At 41.8% G+C, this 20719-nt stretch overlaps 1 protein-coding gene across 3 annotated transcripts in view; it reads left to right on the forward strand.

Moving 5' to 3' along the window:
• Window positions 1-19715, forward strand: part of uvssa (UV-stimulated scaffold protein A) — a 33321-nt gene extending 13606 nt beyond the window's left edge. For 2 of the 3 annotated variants that reach the window (XM_051420515.1, XM_051420514.1), the window contains exons 9-15: window positions 5602-5719; window positions 11181-11403; window positions 11760-11876; window positions 12701-12884; window positions 12995-13106; window positions 18615-18789; window positions 19204-19715. In XM_051420515.1, the coding sequence (XP_051276475.1) occupies window positions 5602-5719; window positions 11181-11403; window positions 11760-11876; window positions 12701-12884; window positions 12995-13106; window positions 18615-18789; window positions 19204-19297 (1023 nt within the window). In that variant the 3' untranslated portion in view covers window positions 19298-19715. The remainder of the gene's footprint in view (window positions 1-5601; window positions 5720-11180; window positions 11404-11759; window positions 11877-12700; window positions 12885-12994; window positions 13107-18614; window positions 18790-19203) is intronic. The other variant, XM_051420516.1, reaches the window with a different exon arrangement.
• Window positions 19716-20719: the final 1004 nt, after the last annotated feature.

Below are 20719 nucleotides of genomic sequence, written 5' to 3' on the forward strand. Positions count from 1 at the left end.
AACTGTACTACACACTTTGTCCTGGCTATAAAACAAAAACAAACAACAATGGCAGCTGCTAAAGACGTTAGCATAGATGCTGCTAGCATCAGATATATCAGAACTGGATCGTATTTCCTCATTGAAGGAAGAGCAAAGAACGGCAGGATTTCCTCAAAAGAAAAAATATATTTCAGCTCTTCTCCTGACTGGCTTCGGTAAGAGTTGTACAGATTGAATTTGGCCTGATGATGGACAGGTGGTTCATCAAATCACCTGCCACATATTTTCTGAAAGTGCTTTCCCTTTCCAAACAGTTTCCAACAATGACTTACCATATGGTTCTCAGTAACAAACCACATGTAAACCATCTGTAACTTAAAGAGGTCACCGTGGGAAAACTGCAGTGGGCAGTTTTTACTATTTTATCACATTTTGAAGAAACAACATGAACAAAAAAAATGAAAATTCTTGTTAGTTGCAGCCTCAACCCACTACCATTTCCCTGGTCTTTATGATGTTTAGCTGAAGCTGTATTGTTGTCCAAGTAAGGCATCGCCCTTACTTTAGCAACCACTTCCAACAGATCTCTTCTTTATTTGGTTGTTAAAGAACTACTTATTGTTCTTTCTTCCCTATTTTCCCTTTAGGGACCTGCTTTACTTTATCTTTGAGTAAACATTGCCATTACAGTAACACATAGCCCTGCTTTACTTAAACAACTTTTTTATTTATTCTGCTCTGTTCAGAAACTATTTTTATTTCTATCTGGGCCTGTTTTTAATGTTAAAGTTCCCAATATTTGTTTTGTCTTTTTCCTATTACAGTGACACATGGCCCTGCTTTACTTAAACCATCACTTCTAATTTGTCTGGTAAATCTTGAGTTTCAGTTAGAGAAGCAGTTTTTATCTCCTGTGGGGAACTCTGCGTTGCTGTGTGATTTTCTCCCCGTGTGTGTCCCGCAGAATAAACCAAAGCTCTGTTAAAATGCAAAGCAGCCCCCCGTGCAGCCATGTGGGGGAATAGAGGCCATATTTTAGCTGCGCTCCCCGTCAGCAAAATGTTTCTGGAGGAAAGCTAATTCTACTGTGAGACTTACAGCTCTGCCAGGCCAGCCGACAGCACTCGATGCTATCAGGATTAAATTAAGGTGAATTAGAGACAAAGAGGCAGAAAGAGGGGGAAAAGGGATGATGTTAGGGCAAGATTTTCCTCCAGCTGGGTGATCACTTCTTAGTCTTAGGTCATTGATCAGAGCAGAATAAACCAGCTGGGATTAAAGTAGACAAGCACAAAACCTATAGAGACTATATCTGTGTGTATGTGTGTGTACGTGTGTGTACGTGTGTGGTGTGTGAATCCATTGTGCTGTGAGGATGAATAAGTATAGAAGCGGAGTGGAGTAATGGAGAAAGTTTGCTTTGGTGTTTAAAATGTTACACTTCAGTTTAACAGCATTCTCTCTCAGCTTTTCTTCGGGAAATAAATAAAACCAAGTCTCAGTATCTCACACTCGAGGTTCGCTCCATGCAACATCCTTTCTGAGATTAAAAGGATCATTTGCAGTAATAACAGCTCTGTTTTTATCAGAGTCAGGAGAATTTTACCTCCCTGCCTTTACTTTCTGCAGCGTTACATTTCACACAGATAGAAGTCACTTAGTTTTTATAAGGTAATAGTGGAATGATAACTTGAGTGTGTATGAGTGCACATTGCCTGCTGCTGTGAGAGAAGGGAGACATTAGCGGGAGTACACACAGAGAAATATGAAATATAGATATATTTGTTACTCCCTCTAACACCCGCTTTGAAATGAATACATTTGAGTCATTTTGACCACAACCATTGCACCTCTGACATTATATTCAATGATTTGAGCCCCATTACTGCTGCCAGTGTTAGTTATGTTAAGGCCACTGTCGGGCTGTCGATGAGCTTCGGTAGCCCTAGTTTTTGCGCTGTGTTCTGCACCGTTGGCACTCGGTGGCACTCATCGGCGGCTGGGGCCGTCAGTGGGAGAAATCGCTCTGATTGGCTGTTCAGCTTCAGCAAATCGGTACATGAGAAGAGAAACTGAAGTGAACAAAGCAGCAAACAACTTCATCTTATCTTATTAATCAAATACATGGATATTTTAACAACACTGACCATTCTTTTTTTTTTCCAATTCTTTTTTTATTTCACAAAAAGCAATGTTATTATATCCAAAATAACAATACAATTTATAGTATATAAGTGTACGTATATAAGCAGTAAGAGAAAAGGTGCATTCAAAACCTGAGTAATGGTAATAAACAAAGGAAAACAGGAGTAAGAAAATATCTTGTACCATTAATATAGTTTCTCAACCTAATTGTCATTTGGATTGGTCCGTAATCTTTCCTTTCTTTTTCAAGGGGTAGCTATGAAAAAAGAGTACAGTGTTAACAGTCTGTGCGGTCATAAACTTTGGACTGCATACTACTTATGGACGACAGACGTTCGTTAGTGTGGACTGTCACAGAAAATGATCAAATATGCACGTGTGGTACGAATATTTTAGCTTCAGGTGACTTGAAGAGAGAACTGGAGCCTCTAATGTAGTATTTTTGGTTTCATGGAAGCTAAAAAGACATTTAAAAAACTTCATCCGTTGCCATTGTCTTGTTGTATTTTTCATATTATTTCATAATTCATGAATGAAGCCTAATTTCTGTCCCTTGTAGACCACCCACCATGCCTCAGTCTTTGTGGCTGCATTAATGAGAACTAATTAGGCTTTAATTGTTTAGTCGCTGGTTAACTGAATAGTGAGTATTGTAATATGAGGTGTTTTAATTGGTCTCTGTGTGCTGGATCAGGAGGGGTGTTCAGGGTTGTGACATGGTTAACTGACTCTGTCCTCTGTGTGTGTGTGTGTGGTGTGGGGGGGGGGTTTGTGGGTGTGGGTGTGTTTTAGTAATAATCTAAAGACTCATCATTTGTAAACTAATTCTAACATTCTAATGGGCTTTATCAGCAGTAACACAGCAGCCTTTCTATCGCTCACACACACACACACACACACACACACACACACACACACACACACACACACACACACACAGGTACTGCACACTAATGAAAAGGAGGCCTTTGGGAATAAGAGGTTAGTTTAACGTGCGGTTTTACTGCTCCTCATAACGCTAATCACTGTGATTATTATGCTGCTGGACTGGAGTGTGTGTCTGTGTCCTCCGCTGTTAAAGGCATAGCAGCCACCCCACACCCACACACGCAAACACACACACACACACACACACACACACACACACACACACACACACACACACACACATTTGTGTTATGGAAATGACCCCTGTGTGTGTATAGGAGTGTTGTGTTCTGCATTGTAGCCCAGCCAATGGCTAACAACCTCACCACGAAATTAAAAACCATAAATTCTGCTTAGCACTGATAGCAGCTCATCACACAAACACGCATGCACGCACGCATGCACACACACACACACACACACACACACACACACACACACACACACACACACACACACTATAAAGACACACACAGTCGTTGTCATCCCTTTTTCCCCTCAGCCAGAGATCACACACTACTGAGGAGAAGAGTAAAGGAATGATGGAGAACCTGTAACTATTCACCATTTTTAGGAAACATTTGTAGGTACATATTTTAACTTATAAGAAAGGCTGTTGATATTCTATTTCTTATTGTTAACAAACCTCCTGTGCAAACCCAAAACAACAATGAATATACCCTGCTAACAAGTATTGTGTGTGTATTACAGCCTGATATATCTTCTTCCTCTGTGCCATAGAGCTCTGTTGTTGTCCAATAACTATTCAAAACACATAACTGAGCCACACTGTTGCACTGCATGACATACACTCCAGTTTATTTTGACTCACTTCCACACACACCATCCTGCTGCCAGGAATAATCACTAGAGCAACAAACGTGGTTTAATCCGCTGCTGAAAATAGTCCCTAACAAATGCACTCCGGTTTGACTAATGTAATAAAAGTGTGAACAGGATTCTCTTAAATCCTGCATGGACATGAATCCTTTGATTCTTACAATGCTTTAAAGATGATGTTATTCAGAGTTTGTTTTTGATTTCATGTAGTTATTAAAGTTTAGCTCCAGGTTCATGATTACAGATAAGATTTCTTACTTGAGTTTTAGTTTTCAAAGGTAGAGACTAAAGATAAGTGCTCAGCCTTTCTTTTGTTACTCCGGGGACAATAACAGTATTTACTCTGAATTTTAAAAGAAATTCAGGTACATTAAATAATTGATTTGTTTGACCTCCACGCATGATGTAACATTAAGACCTGGTAGGTCCTGTGCTTAAAATGGGATTTGAACCACTTCTAAACTGTATCTGAGATATTAAAATAATAAATGAAACCATAATCTTCCAAGTAATGAGCTATTTTACACTGGAAAAGGCACATATACAGAGTTTTCCTACCTGGTCTGAGTCTGGCAGGTCCTGACAAAATATCAGGTTGTTGTTCTTGTTTTACAAGATTTCACTGTACCTGTACGTAGTGCTGTTCTGGTTTATGACCATTTACTTGAACTGCCTCATCCTTATTAATCTGGACGATATTGTGAAAAGGTGACATTAAGCTCAACAAATAGGATAAAGCAGAGTGTATGTTTATTTATATGTGGTGGTTATAATGTCTGCGGTGCTGCTGTGGTGTGAAACATGCAGTGTACCCCAAGAAGAAGGGCTGATTGTACATCTGAGCAACAGGCTCATCCCATCTCCATCTCTTTCAGCCCCTGTCTCACACACAGAGAACTAGCTCACTGTACTCTTCTTTCTTATCTGTCTATCAGACTGCCAAGCTGCTTTGCCCGCTGGTTAATATCCTATTGCTAAGCTCAACACACAGTAGGTTGAATGTTGCTGCCCTAACATATGCAAAGACTACATAGCATTTCATTTCATTACAGTTTTTTTTGCCCTCTATCTCTCAGTTTGGTTAGGTTTAGGCCTCAAAACTACTTGTTGGGTTATTTATTTATTGTATTTTTTGTACTATATATATATATATATATATATATATATATATATATATAGCTTTTATTGCCTTTATTTGTTTATTATGGCCTTATTAATAGTAACAGCTGAAGAGGAAGGGGGGAGAGAGAGGGGGAATGACATGCAGCAAACGGCCATAGGTCGGATTCAATTCCATATCCGCTGCATGGGCCACCAGCTCTACCAGGTGAGCCATCCAGGTGCCCCCTACTTGGTTATGTTTAGGAAAAGATCATAGTTTAGGTTAAAATAAGTATGTTAATTCCATCAGTTAAGTTGTGTTTGTAATTTAGTGATAACAGAGTGTGTATTTTCAGAACAATGGCCGTTTGTTTTTGTAATCACGGGCTGTGGGGCCACATTTTTCAGACTGTCTGGGTTTCATTATGAAGGGCTATTGGAACAATGGCATGGCACTGGCTGGAGTTTGCTATGTCCCCTGATGACTTTGAAATGTGGTTGTTTATGTAGGTCTATAGAAGCATCAGTATCAAACTGAGGCTGTTTCATAAGCAGTTATAAACTCTTTGTAGTATGTTTAACTAAACCTTACCTACTCTTTCTCAGATGAAGGCCTCTTCAGACGGAGATGAGGAGGACGACGACGATGAGGATGATTTCGATGAGGTTCCAGAGAAGGAGGGTTATGAGCCGCACATTCCAGAGCATCTACGAGCCGAGTATGGTCAGTCCAACTCCACACACACACACACACACACACACACACACACACGCCCGTGCGCACCTCAAGGCTACAGACACGTGCATAAATAGTGAGGTTAAGCTACAAAAGAAGACCTGCCGCTGCCCCTAATCTTTTAAGATTCACACACACACTCTACAAACAAACACACGCACACAGACACACTTCAAAGAACCAGCTGGTAATGTGCAGGTAAAGTGCTTCTTAAATGGGTTTATTTATACTACCATGGTTAGAAATATGTGTGTACATGTAAGTGTGTGTGTGTGTGTGTGTGTGTGTGTGTGTGTGTGTGTCCAGAAAATGCCCCAGAAACTAAAGGAAAGCCACTTCTTGTCCCAACCACAGCCAGACAGGCATGTGGTTTGATATTTGGACTTTTTCGAAATGGGTTCTGGTCATTAGTTTGATTAGTGATACATGGATCATAGAATGAATCTATACTACCCTGCTTGTCTAAATCTAATGTGACATATGCCACAATATGAAATATGGTTTTATTTTTATTTTGTGTCCTAAGATTTCATTCTAAGAATCAAACATGAAATACCATTACCAATGACTCAGCTGATACAGCAAGCTTTCCTCATTTTCAAACTGATTTTAGAGATCTAAAAAAGCTTTGAGGAGGGGCACTTGCTAGACTCAATTTGAATTTCTTTGAGGTGCTCAGTGCTGGATAAAGATACATATTGACACAAAAAAACAAACAAACTTAATTACCACAATCTTTTTGCCTGGCCTAGTTCTCTCATTGTTTCTTTCTGAGAGACTGACATCAGCTGACAGTAAACCGAATATTGACGGCATTCTCAGAACTGCAGCCATGTTTTTCCACTGCATTCATTGGATTTTGGCCTCTCGGGGGAAACAGAACAAGCTGTAAACACAACATTGACATATTCTAAGCTCATACAGTTGCCTATTTACATATCCAGCAGACACTGAGCAACATTGTCCATATGGAGTCGTGTTTGTGTTGACCTGATGAATGTAAAAGTAAACTCACACCAAAACAATCTAGATGGATAAATAGCACTTCAGGTAAGAGGAAACGTTTGATTTTGGGGTGAACTATCCCTAAACATTGATTTGTGATGCTTCAAAAACCAAGCACAGCCTTACAGCGGGTATGTTCAACCACTCAGGCTGCTGTTACAAGTGAAGGCACACTGTTCATGGTCACCTGCAAAGTAATTTTGGTGTATGCCCAGGAATGACACCTCCATAAATGCCTATTGAGCCTTATCAGCTCACAATGAGTGAGTTAGCGGTCCAGCCTGGTCTCACATGCTGGGTTCTGACTGTTAAGTATGTGTTTTTGTCTGATTTGGAATGCAGCACAGCCTTGTAATGGAGACGGATAGTTTCTTTTCCACAAGCATTTTCCCTGTGTATCTTTGATGGATATAGTCCTGTCAACACATCCATTTACCTTCACACCCAGAGTCGTCACTGGCTACATATGAATGGCTCTTATAGTAGTGTTTCCTTCTTGCGCTGTGCTTGCGTTGGATTTGTTGTTTGGATCATGTCTAGCCTCCAGGCAGCATGCAAGGTTAGAGGTCAAATGTTCAGGTCATTAACTAACTGCCTGCTCATCTTATTGCTATGTCAGCTACATTACAACACGTTTTGTTCCTAAATATTAGATGGAATTTGAATGCTGTTAATATCATTATCAGCAGCAATGCACACGCTCCAGGCAACACTAAAACTCTGACGCCGCTGCTCCGTCAGCCATATTCAAGCTTCTCACCATCACTCAAATAGATTCATATGCGAACCGCAGTGTCTTTATGTGTGTGTGTTATTGACACCATGGTGGAAACATGTTGTAGCCTGCGCTGTTATTGCTAGGTCAGCCATGTTGTTGTGGCTGTGAGATGGCCTTTGACCCCCTGGAGAGTACTCCCCACCAGCCTCCTGAGTCATTACATTCACACTGAGCCTCTTCTTTACCTGTGAGCCCGTCCCTCTCTACTCCCAACCCCCTCCATTACTAATCAATTAGACGTTAAAGTAATTAGATTGTATCTGATGTGCCCAAAACAGCTGTGTGTATCTGTGTGTGTGTGTGTGTGTGTGTGTGTGTGTGTGTGTGTGTGTGTGTGTGTGTGTGTGGGTGCATGTGCGTGTGTGTCAGGGTGATTAGTGGGATAGGTAATGATCTACAGGGGCCATAGCAAATTAACAATGCAACCTCTTTAATGAGTCCCTATTAGCCCTGCACCCAGATTTTACCACCCACTCACACATGCACACAAACACACCAACCTGCCATCTGGCTTGAATATAAAGAAATACTCAATGCTAATAATACAAATCTGAACGGAATAAATGCTATCTTTTCTTGGTACACAACTTGTGTTCTGTCTCATCCAGCTACACATTAGCCTAAACACAAATGTGTGCTGTTTTTGTGGCTTTAGCTCGTACAGGCATACCCTCATAGGCCTAAGCAATAGCAAAAGACCCCCTTATATGTATCCTGTTTTAAAGGATAAGGCCGGCATCATTCTATCGTCCCAAGTCTCCTGGTCTCTCTTAATGGTCTTAAAATGACAATAATATTCTTTGTCACAATTATTTCAGAGACAATATATTGTCCAACAAAAGTAGTTATCGTGACAGGCCTATTGGTTCCTATACACCTAACTACATCTAATAAATATTTGATGTAAGTATAAAAAAAGAGAAATTAACCTCACTAATTTGGACATTATCAGTATCTAAGGAGGTCTTTGAGGTTTGATATTTTTCTGTAGTCCTCAGTATGTCACTGTTCCTCTATTGTACCCTATCACACCAATTCTTCTTTCCTCTTTCAGTTTTTCCTGATTACAGTAGTTTTCCTGTTGCTTTCTGTCTTCCTCTGACTCTTTTCATCTCAGTCAGTGGATCACATTTATCATTTCTCTACATTCCCCCTCTTTCTTTTCTTCTGATTCATTCAGAGAAAGCCAGGCTCTGCTCTGATCTCCAATCCCATTTCCTCTCTCTTTCTCTCTCTCTCTCTCTCTCTCTCTCTCTTTCTTCCCCTCTGTCCTGTTCTGTCATTCTGATTATCAGTCCTCTTATCCCTCTCTGTGCTGTCAGGACACTATCTCTCTCTTTCTCAAATTAACATTTTAATTACAGGCCCTGCTTAACCCGAGAAAATCAATACCTCTTTCCGCCTTTCCTCTCTCGCTTTCTCTCTCCCTCTCTCACCCTCACACCCCCTTAACCCCTTTTTTCTCTCTCTTTCTCTAGCAACCCCCCTCACACACTCACACACACATGCACATACAACTATACACATTTCCTCCCATTGATCTGTGCGTCTTAACATCCACAACATCCAGACAAACCTCTGCCATTTGGTGGTTTGAAAAGAGCAGATTGAGTCGGTATTTCACCATCCGACAGAGAGAGAAGGAGTGATCATAGAGGGAGGAGAAGGTAGAAGGTAGAGTGAGGCCTTACTTTGAGAATTGAATTGTGCTAAAATGATCGTGACTGCATCGTGTGAGACAAACATTTCACCATCCTGAGCCTTTTACATTGACTATTATGAAATTATGTAATGTAAAACATGTGGACAACCAGTATTCTACCAGCCCATATTATTTTCATCAACGATTAATCTACAGATACTCAATAATCCATTAAGCTTTGGTCTATAAAATTTCAGTGAAAAATGCCCTTTATGGTATCTTAGAGCACAAGGAGATATAATTAAATGTCTTATTTAATCAAACCATCAGCCCAAAATCTTCAAATATTCGAATTACTATAATTTAATACCAGGAAAAGCAGCAAATCTTACATTTGAGAACCTGCAACCATAAAATGTTTGGCGTTTTTGCTTAAAAAAAATGACACCTTAATCAATTATCAAAATAGTTCATCATTCATTTTCTTTCAGTTGAAAGAAATCGATTTACTGACTAATCATTGCAGCTCTACATGAGTCCCCCAAACACAACTCATACCCCTTCTTAATCTGCAGCAATGTTTTCACTTAAACCTTATTTCTGAACTTAAAAGATGTATATGGGGTTTTAAAGCCTTCACCACACTGCCACTAATAAAACTCTGGGGAAGAAATGATTCAAGCTGCATTAATCAATATTTTTATATTGATAATGGATTAAGTGACCATGTGTAACGTACTATGAGTGACACCTTTGTCACTCATAGTGAGGAACCCACAGACACACCTCTTTAGTTCCCCTCAGCTCAGCGGGCCGTTTAGCTCATTGATTTGCTTTTTGTTTGGTTCACACTCACTATCAGCCCTGCTTAGCTGTTTGCTAACACTTTCCTTTAACTTTGATTTTATAATTATTTTATAAGTTGTTGTCGCTGCCCCCAAGTGGCCAAAAAAACCACAGAATTTATTGTTTTGTTGGTCTAGAGGCACATCTAAAATGATATTTGAATTCAGTTATATTTCTTCTCAAATTCTGTTTAAATTGACCAATTTTTATGTCATTATTATAAGTATTGTGAGGCATGAACTCTTCTCTATTAACTATCTCTATTAACCATTATCAAAATTGTTGTTAATTAGGATTCAATCTTTCAGATAATTGGCTGACTTTGCTAACTTTCAGCAGTGAAACATTGGTGTTTGTTTTGTTTATAACATCCATCTGAGACACACTTCTCTGTGACAGAGCATCGTCTTAAGTAGAATGTCTTATTTGGTGCAGACAGCAACAAAACCTTTAGCAAATGGGTCCTTTTGGAATCTAACCTTACATGGTAAATTACCGTGTGACCATGAATTCCATGAACTCCTTTGTGAGTTTGTCAGACTGGTGACAGTAGATCTCTGGTACAGACCGGTTTATTACAAGCTTGTATTGAACACATAGATTCTAACAGACTTTCTGTTGTTTGTTTCTTCTACATTTTTATACTTCCACAGCTTGCAGCAGTAGTGTTTAGACAGAAATTGTGGTTTGACTTTTTTCTGCATTTAAATTGTGTTGTAATTAAAGCAAGAAGAAGAGTCACACTGTACGGGGCCGATCATTTGCGTAGCGTACCGTGGCGGTGACTGAATCTCTGAAGCATCCAGGTCAGCCCTAATAATGTGTGGGATCAGCATGTCGGCAGCGCTCAGCTTACTGCTTCCCTCTGATCTCACCTGCAGTGTGTGTGCACTGGTGTGTGTGCTTAAGTCCTGCTCCGTCCCCAGAGACCCTGGTTGACCCAGTGTTTGACCACACACACACACACACACACACACACACACACACACGACTGACATAACTTATCCGGGATGTTTGAGTGCACATTGCTGCAGATCTGTCAGTTATAACTGTTTACAAATGGGTCAACCTGACAGCATGCCAAAACAGTAAATCTAATAATGATCTACAAATGTGTGGATTAGATGAGACATATGTTTCAACAACAGGTCTTGACTTCCTCTCGTCTCTGTTTGCAGGTTTGGATCCAACTCCTTCCACCTCAACAGCACCGCTCCCAAAAAAAACTCCTGCGAAAAGACCTGCAGCTCCTCCCCCTCTGTCCTCCACCTCCTCCACCTCCTCCCCTCCCTCCTCCTCCAGGCGGCTAAAGCGACTCACAGAGGAGGAGCAGGATCCAACATGTGCAGCCGCTACGCTGCGCCTCCTCAGACAGAACTTCCCTCCACCTGCAGAACCCAGGTCCACCTGCTATCACTGCACCTTCTCCGACTGTCACACACTAATTAGATCCATCTTAATGATTTGGACACTAGGGAAGTTCAGCCACTGTCGGTTCATACATTTTTATTTTTATTTTATTTTTTAACAGAGCAGTGCTGTTCTCTGCTGGAGAGCTCATACAGCCTCTTCTAAAGTTCACTTTTGAACAATTAAAGGGCCTCATTCCAACTTTTAATTTAAGCTTTAAAGTCCTCTTTCTTTTAATCCAGTATACAACAAGGCTTTCTGTCAAATGTGACAGTTGAACACATACTCTAAGTTGAATTGGTTTGTGCATGAAGCTTTAACTCTCCCTCCACTTGTTTCTCCTCCAGCAGCAGCTCCTCAGGTCCCAGTTCAGACCAGAAGGCTGCTGATGCTCCTGTGGTTCCATTTGGTTTAGACCTGTACTACTGGGGCCAGGAGCAGCCCAATGCTGGCAAGATCATCAAGTAAGGCACCGCGCACACACACACAGGCACACATGCATTCTGGAAAACTTTCACGTTTATATACTAGTTTTCCAGTCATGGAAACACCTGGAAATGGATTCAAATGGAAAGAAAATATTCTATGTTGTGCTAGAACGATTTATTGTATTTTAGCCCCTCACCCAGATGTGCTACCTAAACCTAGCTGCATTTGAAACTTGACTGTTGGTAGGATAAGCTCTGCGATACAACCAGATCTTTTTGATGTTGAGTCAGTTTTTTCCAGAGCTGCAAGCAGAATTCCCAGAGGAAATGCTGTAAATAAAAAAATGACTGAATGAATAAAACAGGTTAAATGTGTAAATACTAGACCTACAGGTAAATTATATTACGTATTTTGAGCAAGTGCTGTCCAGTATTGTCAAGAAAATCTCCTGGAAAACATCCCAGAAAAACATTTCTTAAAAAGAGAGGGAACCCTGACACAGTTTATCACTGATAAACACAAAGGTGCCTATACACATGCCTGTGCAGTTCAGTGAGCTGTGTGTCACTAGATGGTGTTTGTCAGAAGAATACAGCGATATAAAACTGAATTCAAATCTGTCATGGCATTCCTGGTTTTGTTTTGTGGCTTTATTTAAATGTCTGAATGAATATCAGTATCAGTGTTTCATGCATGTGGAAATAATCTACAATCAAAGACCCAAACATTTGCAGTTTGAGCCCTCGTAGAATATGATAATAAACCCAGCATCTGGAAACTACTATTACTTTTTACATATAACTCCACCTAGCAATAAAAGATGTGTGTTTTTGATATGTTGCTCTTTGTCCTGGTGAAGGTCTGCCTCTCAGCATCAGTTCTGGGTTCACGCCGAGGTGGAGGAGGAGGTGGAGAACAAGGAGCTCCTGGCAGAGAGCAGGAGCAGATACATCTCCTTTCCTGGGAGCTTCACTCCTGTCAGCCATCACTGCAGAGCTCCACTGGGCAACGGAAACCTGTGTCAGAGGCAGGACCGCAACAAGGTAACAGCACAAAGTGATTCCAGAGACATCTCTGTCTCTGTCTGTGTCCCATACTGTTAATGCGTGTGTGTGTGTGTGTGTGTGTGTGTGTGTGTGTGTGTGTCCTCCAGTGTCCCTTCCATGGCCGGATCGTTCCTCGAGACCAGGAGGGTCGACCCTGCAGGCAGGAGGACCGACTGAGGGAGGAGCAGGAGGAGAGGAGGAAGAGGGAGGAGCAGCCTGGTGAGGAGTGACACATACACACACACATACACACACTGACCGTTCCTGAGTCCCCCTCAATCCATTAAAACACAAACACAGAGGACTGCAATAGAAAGGTGTCACAGTAGAGTTGAATCCACACATACTGATAAATATGCTGGGGAGGCTCTATGGTGGCCAGTGTGTGCAAACACAAGGGGAACAGGTTAGAGCTCCAGGAACACTGTGAATTCAGAAATCTGCTGCAAAAGTTGTACAGCAGGAAATATATCAGCAGGAAATACTGATGCCAACTACACCTAGACATGCAAGTGTAACAAGGCTTTTATTGTATTGTATTTATCAAAGGCAAACTCAGTAGGGAAAGATAGGACTGGCAGAAGCAGTTAAACCCCGCCCATAGCTCATACCGTAACTGCTAGTAGTTTGTTAAAGGACGCTGATTGGTCCGAACCACTGTGGTTGGATTAAAACACATAGCTTGAAGTCTGGCAAGATGGATTGTCACGTGATCTTTTGATCTCTGGAGTCCAGCTGCCTCACCAGGTTACCACTGTTAGCCATTGCTGTTTTCACATCAGTGTAACTTGGTGTGGAAGTGTCGGTGCTCCAGTGATTTTGGTGGTGTTTGCTGCTGGTTTAAATGCTGGGAGAAACTGGCTCTGATGGATACATTAGGTTTGAGGATACATTTTTCTTTTCATGCACAAATAATAACTTCCATCACAGCTCAGTGTGCTGCCCAGTTACCGGACTGAGTGGAGAGAGCCAACAATAAATAGTATGTAAGGGAAAATAACACTTACTAGTCTGTCCTACACATTATCATTGTCTCAGTGTGTGTGTGTGAGTGAGAGAGAGTCAGTCTGCAGGATGTCCACCAGCTGCCTGCAGTGTCTTGTTAACCACCAGCTCTGTGTGTGTGTGTGTGTGTGTGTGTGTGTGTGTGTGTGTGTGTGTGTGTGTGTGTGTGTGTGTGTGTGTGTGTGTGTGTGTGTGTGTGTGTGTGTGTGTGTGTGTGTGTGTGTGTGTGTGTGTGTGTGTGTGTGTGTGTGTGTGTGGCCATAGCATGCAGTCCAGTGAGTTGTGAAATAGCATCTTTTGTTACCAACTACACTATCGATCCACGAGTCAATCTCACACCTAGACACACACACACACACACACACACAGACAGGCACACACATCAATCTCACAGCAGGGGGGCCGGTGGCCTGAATGAGTTGATGGACCATAGGCCTCAGCTCCCTCGGCCTATTCAGTCACACACAAACATATACACACACCAACATACATATGTATATACAGTGAGGTTAAACAGGCAGTGAGGGACATCGTAAAGGTCAGCTGAGACCAGTTGTCATAGCGACAGACATGGCTGTTGCTGGACCCTGTGTGGTCAGACGTTCCAGCCACAGCACGCCCATACTTTGGATAGAAGCCATGTCAAGCAGCACAGAGCAGATAGAGCAGACAGGAACTCAGACACAGAAACAGCACAGATAAACCGGTCAATTTTTCAAATAAAACACCCTGTGCTGACTCCCAATCGTAAAAACTGAACAAAAATGTAGCCTACTTACCCATGGTAGAAACACATATATCAAGACATAATGTCCAAATCAACAAAATCTGAGCGAAGGTGAGTCAGATCTGGTTTGCAAAACACTGAAACGCTCCTGGTGGGGCTTGAAGCTGAGTGGAGGAAGGACCAAGCAGCGCCACAGAGCCTTGCCCGGTGGAATCAAAGCATTGCTCCTTCCGGAGTCACTGGGGGGATAGCATGGACCTCCTGATGAAGCTGATCACTGACAGATGAAAAGAAGCAGGTGGTGAAATCCATCAAAGGGAGCACATGGCTGTCTGCAGCCTCCTCCAGACCAGACTGAAAGCTAACAGCAACACGGCCAGAGCGCAGGGGAACGTGGACATTAAAGGAAAAAATAACAACTGAAGTAACTGAGTGAGTCGTGGCTGAAACTAATCCACCTACTTATCATTCCCATACATTGAGGTGTGGGGAAAATACAGGCAGGGAGTTACAAAGGTGGCCACACCTGCAAGGTCCTGTGTTCAGTCTAGTTAATCAGGCATTGATTGCTTTCTGACTCTTTTTAAATTGGCACATGTAGTGTGTGATTACATTGCTTCAGGTACCGGTGAGGTGATGAACAAATGAACTATGATCCAGGAGGCAATCCATAAGTTTGAACTGATAGCAGACGTTAAAGGTTATATATCTATATTTGAGATTTAGAACATTAATATAGCAGCAATCAGCAATGAGCTATGTAAGGATATAGTAGAGTCATGGCGTTCTCAGCAGGAGTCAGTGGAGTCTGGTGGCAATCAGGTGTCCATCCATGTGTTTAATGTGTTGCAACAATGCCCAGTGGGAACAGCAAAGGAAGGGAGTAAAGCCAATGTAATGTATTAGCCTGGTGAGTTAACGGTCAGTCAAATTATTGTCAATGGAGTCTGGTGGCGAGCATTATTAAGGTTGTTTCTGGTTAAACAAAAGCTCTATCTCTGTAGGGATCCTTTCTATAATGCTGTCAGACCCTGAGAATAACAACCTGAGCCTGTCAGTGGCAGAAACAACAACCTTTAATGGACGTACTGTAGTGACGGTTGCATATCCCCAAGGATTACGTTAAATTGTAGCCAGAGCAACCTGTTTCACAGCTTTTGTATTTCTTGTCTAACTGTGAATCAAGGATTTATTTTGATGATTTTATTTTGTTTCTGTCCAGTTTGAAGTGTGTTTTACAATTATCTGCAAGGTAAAATGACTGATTTTGTGAATGGAGTCTGGTGGGCTGTATGTGTTTTGGTATGAGATACTGGTGCTAGTCGCAGTGGATTTCATATATAAAACCTTTAAGTAGTGTGTGCTTTTTTTCAACCCGTGGAAATGCTGAACATGGTTTGCTTTTGTTGTTGTTGTCATTCACCTTTACTTCTATCTCATCTTAACTAGTGCCTAAACGTGTGTTTCTGAGTCAAACACACACAGTGGTACGGAACATAAGAGTCCAAGCAGCTGACTGACAGACAGGGATGAGAGGAATTGATGCTCCCCTTCACTCTGGATTCATTCTCTCTCTCTCTCACACACACACACACACACACACACACACACACACACACACACACACACACACACACATCCACACACATCCACACACATCCAGGGTCCCTGTGCTTACTGGTGCGTAGCTGAGAGACGTCTGAACAAACCAAAGACCCCCAGATGCCTTAGTGGATGTGTGTGTGGCCTGGCCCCTGCCCCGACACACACACACACACACACACACACACACAGACCCCAGCTGGAAGGGCTAAGAGGTGTTGACAGAGAAAAGAGCCCTGCTGCAACACTGATTAAATTCACACTGTCTTTCTCTCTCGGCCATCTCTCCTTTCTGTTTATTTCTTTATATATTTTCTTCCTTTTGCTTTTTTTCTTTACTTCATTTCTTTCATCTCTTATTTTTATTCTTTATTTTTCTTTCTCTCTCAAACTCCTCTAAGACCTCAACAACAAAGTAACAGAGGACACACACACACACACACACACACACACACACACACACACACACGATGTAAATGCAGCTGCTCCTCTTTTAGCAGTAATGATTCTCCTAAATACACCAGCTGCTTTTCAATTACTGCTCCTCTGCCTGTGTGTGTGTGTGTGTGTGTGTGTGTGTGTGTGTGTGTGTAATAAGGGATAGTTGAAGGTCCAGTCAGACCCAGGGTCAGACCGGCTGATTAATAACCCCCCCCCCACACACACACACACACACACACACACACACACACTGAGCTGGGGTCAGTGTTTTGACAGAGTGGAGAGGCCGGCTTCAATCCCATCACAATCACAGTGTAATTACTTTGCATTACTGCAGGTTTATCTCTAATTCCACCGCACTACGTCATTAACTAGAAGTGTCTCTTCGTTTAGACCGTCATTACTCTGCATTACAGCCGCTTTTACTTTATCACCCAGAATTATGACATTACACTTTTCATTAACGCCTGGATTGGATCCAAATGAGCCGTACGACACACTGTTTACTACTCATGCTCTGTAAAACTGTGCATTGTGAGCTCATTTACGTTATCAGCTGTAATTACTTCATTACACTTTTCATTAACATCACTTTTTGTTAGAGTTGCAGTCTGGTATTGTTAATTACATATACATATTGCTCTGTGTCTTTAAGATAGCTTCAGCCAATGTGATTGTGACTCTAGCATGGCTGCTGTCAGAGATACATTTCTGTATTGTGTGTTTCAGTCTTCAAAGGGATAGTTCGGGGGATTTGAAGTGGGGTTGTATGAGGTACTTATCCGTAGTCAGTGTATTAGCTGCAGGAGACGGCGGTCAGATTGTCCCCAGTTTGGAGCAGCTACAGGAGTCCCAGGAGGGAAGCAGAACAGTGTACTGCCGTGGACGGGGGCAGCAGGAAAATATATTTTAGCCACATAAAGTGTAGTGTGTATGCTATACACTTTACCTCGCTGTCAGACAGCCTTTTACTCTGGCACTAACTGTACAATTTCCATATTCCTCTGCATTAGCCTAACTGTGCCTGGAAAAACACAAGCACCCACCATCTTGAAATCTTAATGTTTGACTTCAGTGTGATCGTTACTAAAGCGTTACTCTGCTTCTGTGCTGGTACTCCAAACTGTGTGCCAAAGCCTTAAAGTACCTCATACAACCCCAACAAACTCACTTCAAAATACCCAAACTATACATTTATGTTTCACTTTATCACTGCCTAGTGTTTGAAATTTGATTGTACATGTTACAGAAACATATATTAGTTTAACTCACACGTCAGTTTAAGTCCATAAAGTTTTAACATTCTCAGGCTACAGCTGTTTCCATCTTCAATGTGAGGAGCAGCCAAAGCACTGTTTAACATTCACTTCATTTAGTGAAAGTTTAGAGGAGAATTTATGTGGTTGACAGTGGGGCCCTTGAATGGCAAACCCATCTCCAATATGGCAACAATCTGTAACAGAATGTTCCTTATTCGACATAAACTATGAAAGAATATTCACTTAAATGAATAAATGCTTATCTTTATTGGTATTTTGTCAGATGCATATATGCAATTGATGATTGCTGGGTAATATGTATGTTTGTATCATGTGACGAGACGATATGGACCCCGTCGTAACTACCATACACAACTGGCTACAGCCAATCAAAAATGCTGTCTTTAAGATCACTGGCCAATGATAGCTGCATGCAGCAGATTGGTGTCACACAGCAACGCTCTGTTGCAGCAGACGCTTTCAAAAGCTTTGAAATGCTTTCAGAATAAAGCTGCCTAATCACAAGCTTATCCAGTATTGTAGCACATGCTGCAACTGTGGCATGCTGCACTGGGTGAAATAACCCAGGTAGGCAGTAACAGTGCTACAGTGTACAGGATGTTCTCTGGTACAGGAGCCTGGAGAGAGTTTCCTCTTATCCACCGCTGAACGACGCTCCTCTTTGTGTTGCAGACTGGCGTGATGCAGATCTGATGCGAGACATCGAGGCGGCAACCGGAGAAGACCTGGGTTCCGACAGGGTGGGCAAAAAAGGGAAAGGGAAGAAGAAGAAATACCCCCACCTCAGTGATCTGAAGCAGAGCGCCAACACGTCCCGCTCCAGGCTGGAGAAAAAAGTCTTCAACAAGTACGTCACTTCCACAGAGTTAGGCCACCTGCAGTATCCAGACTCAAAAACACTGGATCCTACAGTTCCCATAATGCAAAGCAGTAGCATCTTTTATTAGTCCTTCCCTCATTTTTGTAACAGCTGAAAAGGGAGAACCAACTATCGTTCTCGGCTCTGATTGGTTGGTTTCGGGTGGATTCTTGCAGATACCATCGGGAGCACTAGGAGGAGCCAGAGGAACCTGATTTCACAACATAATCAGCTAGATAGCGAAATGTTTATTAAGCACGTATCCTGTACTGTTGCTGTTTGTGGAATACACTCTGTAGCTGTGCACATTTCCTCAGCAAACGTTTAACCTTTTATTTTTTGTTTCTGTCTCATTTCCTTCCTGTCTTTCTCTCCTGCTGTCCGCTCTGTCCTTCCCTCCAGGAGCACCATGCGCAGAGTAGCTGACGTGCTGAGCAAAGCCGACAGCAGAAAACACGACAAGTTCTCTAACCAGTTCAACTACGCTCTCAAGTGACCTCAGACCACCTTAATATTCCTTCAGATGAAAGGAGAGGACCGAGTGCTTTTATTAAGCCTTTAGGCTTAATAAACTTGTCTCGCACTGAAAGAAGGACAGACTTTAACTTATTGATGTGCACATACAGTATATGAAGAGATCAATATGATATTTAAAACACGGTTTGAACACTGTGGTGCAGCTGGAATGATTTTGGAACAATTAAGTATCAGAAAATAAAAATGGAATTTCTGTTGGTCTAATTTGTCAGCTACATTCTTGAGCTGAATCTTGCCTTTGTATCAGCCAAATCCAGTGGATTTTTACTCTTTTTCCTGTATGTATTGTTTGTATTTGTTTAAAGCCGTGTGTGCTAAATGAACATGAGGCAAGTGAAAAAGATTTGTGCCACAAGTAAACTGTAAATCTTTCCTCAGCCTGCTGTGTTTGTGTCTTTGTCCTGTCCTCCACTTTAACGAGCTCAACTCAGGGTTAATTCAGACCTGCGGCTCCATATTGACTGTGGACGTCTGGACAGGAAGCTACTTAAGAAGTAATTGAGGATGAATGTGTGGGGTGATTGAGACAGAGACGGAACGAATAACACGTACTCTATGACAAGAACAATTGAAAGTCTACCACTTTAAACACGTTACATAAACACAGTGTCTGCATGACACAATCTAGCATAGCATTTCCACTGCAGCTAATGTTTTGTCTAATAATCAATTATTTGTTTGGTCCATTAAATGTCATAAAATGGTGTTAAATGTTGATCAGTGTTTCCAAAAGACCAAGCTGACGTCTTCAAATGTCTCATTCTGTCCATAACCCAAAGATATTGAGTTTACAGTCAAATACAAGACTAAAGATGAGAAGAGAATTCGTCTAAACGACAACTCTTGTAAACTCCGGTTTGTGACAGTCTTTCTCTTCTATAAATGTGCAGTCTTCGAGGCCAAACTGGGATAACCCTGTGTTTCACCAGCAGCACCGTGGCTGTCCCTCGTAATGCTGTTTAGCTGATGTATTTGGGTGTGTACTCTTTCTAATTAGTCTTTTTTTGGTCCTATGGTGTATCAGCACGGTGGTGCCTGCATGAGGAAACAACCAACAGGCATGCAGAGACTCTTGTGTTCATGTTGCTGGCTTCCCTATCAGATATGAGTATGGTCTACCTGGACTATGTCTTGCCTGTTTGGCACTACCACTTTGTCCGCTGGCTGTGGACCTCCAGCTGCTTTTTCCCAGCTCAAGATTGACCTGCAGTCTCAGCTTCAGACAGGGTCCTGGTTTTTATTCACATGGTGGATTTTTTTGTTCATAAACTGCTGAGGAGAAACATACCTTGTTCACAGAAGAAGTCCCAAGGTGGGCACAGGTACTTGGGTCACCAGTTTCTTTTGAGTGTAAAAAAACTGTAATAAATTGTTTACTTTT

Source organism: Dicentrarchus labrax, unplaced genomic scaffold, assembly GCF_905237075.1.
Source record: "Dicentrarchus labrax unplaced genomic scaffold, dlabrax2021, whole genome shotgun sequence".
Classification (NCBI taxonomy): Eukaryota; Metazoa; Chordata; class Actinopteri; family Moronidae; genus Dicentrarchus; species Dicentrarchus labrax.